This window comes from Monopterus albus, unplaced genomic scaffold, assembly GCF_001952655.1.
Source record: "Monopterus albus unplaced genomic scaffold, M_albus_1.0 scaffold45.1, whole genome shotgun sequence".
Taxonomy (NCBI): Eukaryota; Metazoa; Chordata; class Actinopteri; order Synbranchiformes; family Synbranchidae; genus Monopterus; species Monopterus albus.
Genome location: NW_018127925.1, coordinates 1,082,572 through 1,084,131, shown reverse-complemented (window position 1 = coordinate 1,084,131; position 1,560 = coordinate 1,082,572). Strand labels below are relative to the sequence as shown.

The following is a 1,560-nucleotide window of genomic DNA, read 5'->3' as shown; positions in this document are numbered from 1 at the left end:
GTTACTTGCAGTTGACTGTAGTCACTTGTGTTTTTACATCCAGGCTACACATGAAAGTATCTCATAGACTCAAAGAAATAATCTTTTCTCTTGCAGGAGATAGTCACGGCCTTGGCTGGTAAAAAGAACATAATTCCTGTCGCTGATAATTTTATGTGGCCGGACCCCAAGGTTCTGCCCGAGGACATGAGGTCTATTCTCAACTTCAACGGCATCAAGTGAGTGGCTACATTCTCTAAAACCTCAGCACATTTCTGTGTAATTTGGTGTTCACCACATGGCTACATGATGTACTTTGTATTGAGGACTGGAAATCTGATTTGTGGTTGTGTGATGACACCACAGTCCCACTTCATGCTAATATTATTATTATTCACCCTTCGCTGCACAGTTCTGCCACAGATATTCTAACAATACAGTAGGTTAACCTTTTATTGTTTATGATAAATGTTTGACCACTATGTAAAATATCCACTGGAGACAACTGATTTGCTTTAATGCACACTGATGTCACTTTACACAGATGGTCCCATGAATATCAGGAGGCCACAATTGATAAGATACTGCGCTTTCTGAAAGAATACCAAGACCGAATCGACGGCACGAAGGCCCTTCAAAGGACAGAAGAAGTAAAGTGTGAATGATTATGAATGAAATATGTGAAGTAAATGAATGAAGTAAACAAAGTTTGACCTCAGCTGTAGTAAGTTTCAGCGATGGCACATGTTGAACTGGCTGGGAGCTTTCCCTGCATGTGAAGTGAATTTGATTGTGTTTTGATCACATGCTCATGTAAAGACTACTATAAGTAGATCTATTCTATTGGAAACAAAAGATGAAATTAAAAATGAAATTTCAGATTGTACAGTGGGTACGGAAAGCATTCAGACCCCCTTAAATTTTTCACTTTGTTATATTGCAGCCATATACTAAAATGATCTAAGTTCATTGTTTTCCTCATTAATGTACACACAGCACCCCATATTGACAGAAAAACACAGAATTTTTGACATTTTTGCAGATTTATTAAAAAAGAAAAACTGAAATATCACATGGTCATAAGTATTCAGACCCTTTGCTCAGTATTTAGTAGAAGCACCCTGTTGAGCTAATACAGCCATGAGTCTTTTTGGGAATGATGCAACAAGTTTTCACACCTGCATTTGGGGATCCTCTGCCATTCCTCCTTGCAGATCCTCTCCAGTGCTGTCAGGTTGGATGGTAAACGTTTGTAGTGGTAAAAGCAAACTTGATATAGTTAACTTATTAGGCCAATGTTAGTTAAACTTTAAGTATGGTCAGGATTTCTCTGTTCTTCTGTGTACTTCTCTCTCTGCATGATCATGGGGGCCAGTTTCCTGTTTCTCAGTAACTGGCTGTAGGGGTTTCCAAAAAATAGAGAAATGATACCAGGGTGGGGGCCTGATGGACGGCAAGACCTGGACAATTGGAGGAAGTTGGGAAATAGATAGCTTTTTAGGATGCTGCAAAACTGAAGAGACTTGGACTGACTTGGAGAGCGCATGGGTGAATGTGAAGACTTGAGAAGACAGACAGAGA

The 1,560-nt window shown here is 39.6% G+C and overlaps 1 protein-coding gene across 1 annotated transcript in view; it reads left to right on the top strand.

The window, feature by feature from the left end:
• Nucleotides 1-697, top strand: part of sarm1 (sterile alpha and TIR motif containing 1) — a 7,032-nt gene extending 6,335 nt beyond the window's left edge. Inside the window, exons 7-8 of the mRNA XM_020600130.1 lie at nucleotides 97-218; nucleotides 524-697. Coding sequence (XP_020455786.1) covers nucleotides 97-218; nucleotides 524-644 — 243 coding nt within the window. The 3' untranslated portion in view covers nucleotides 645-697. The remainder of the gene's footprint in view (nucleotides 1-96; nucleotides 219-523) is intronic.
• Nucleotides 698-1,560: the final 863 nt, after the last annotated feature.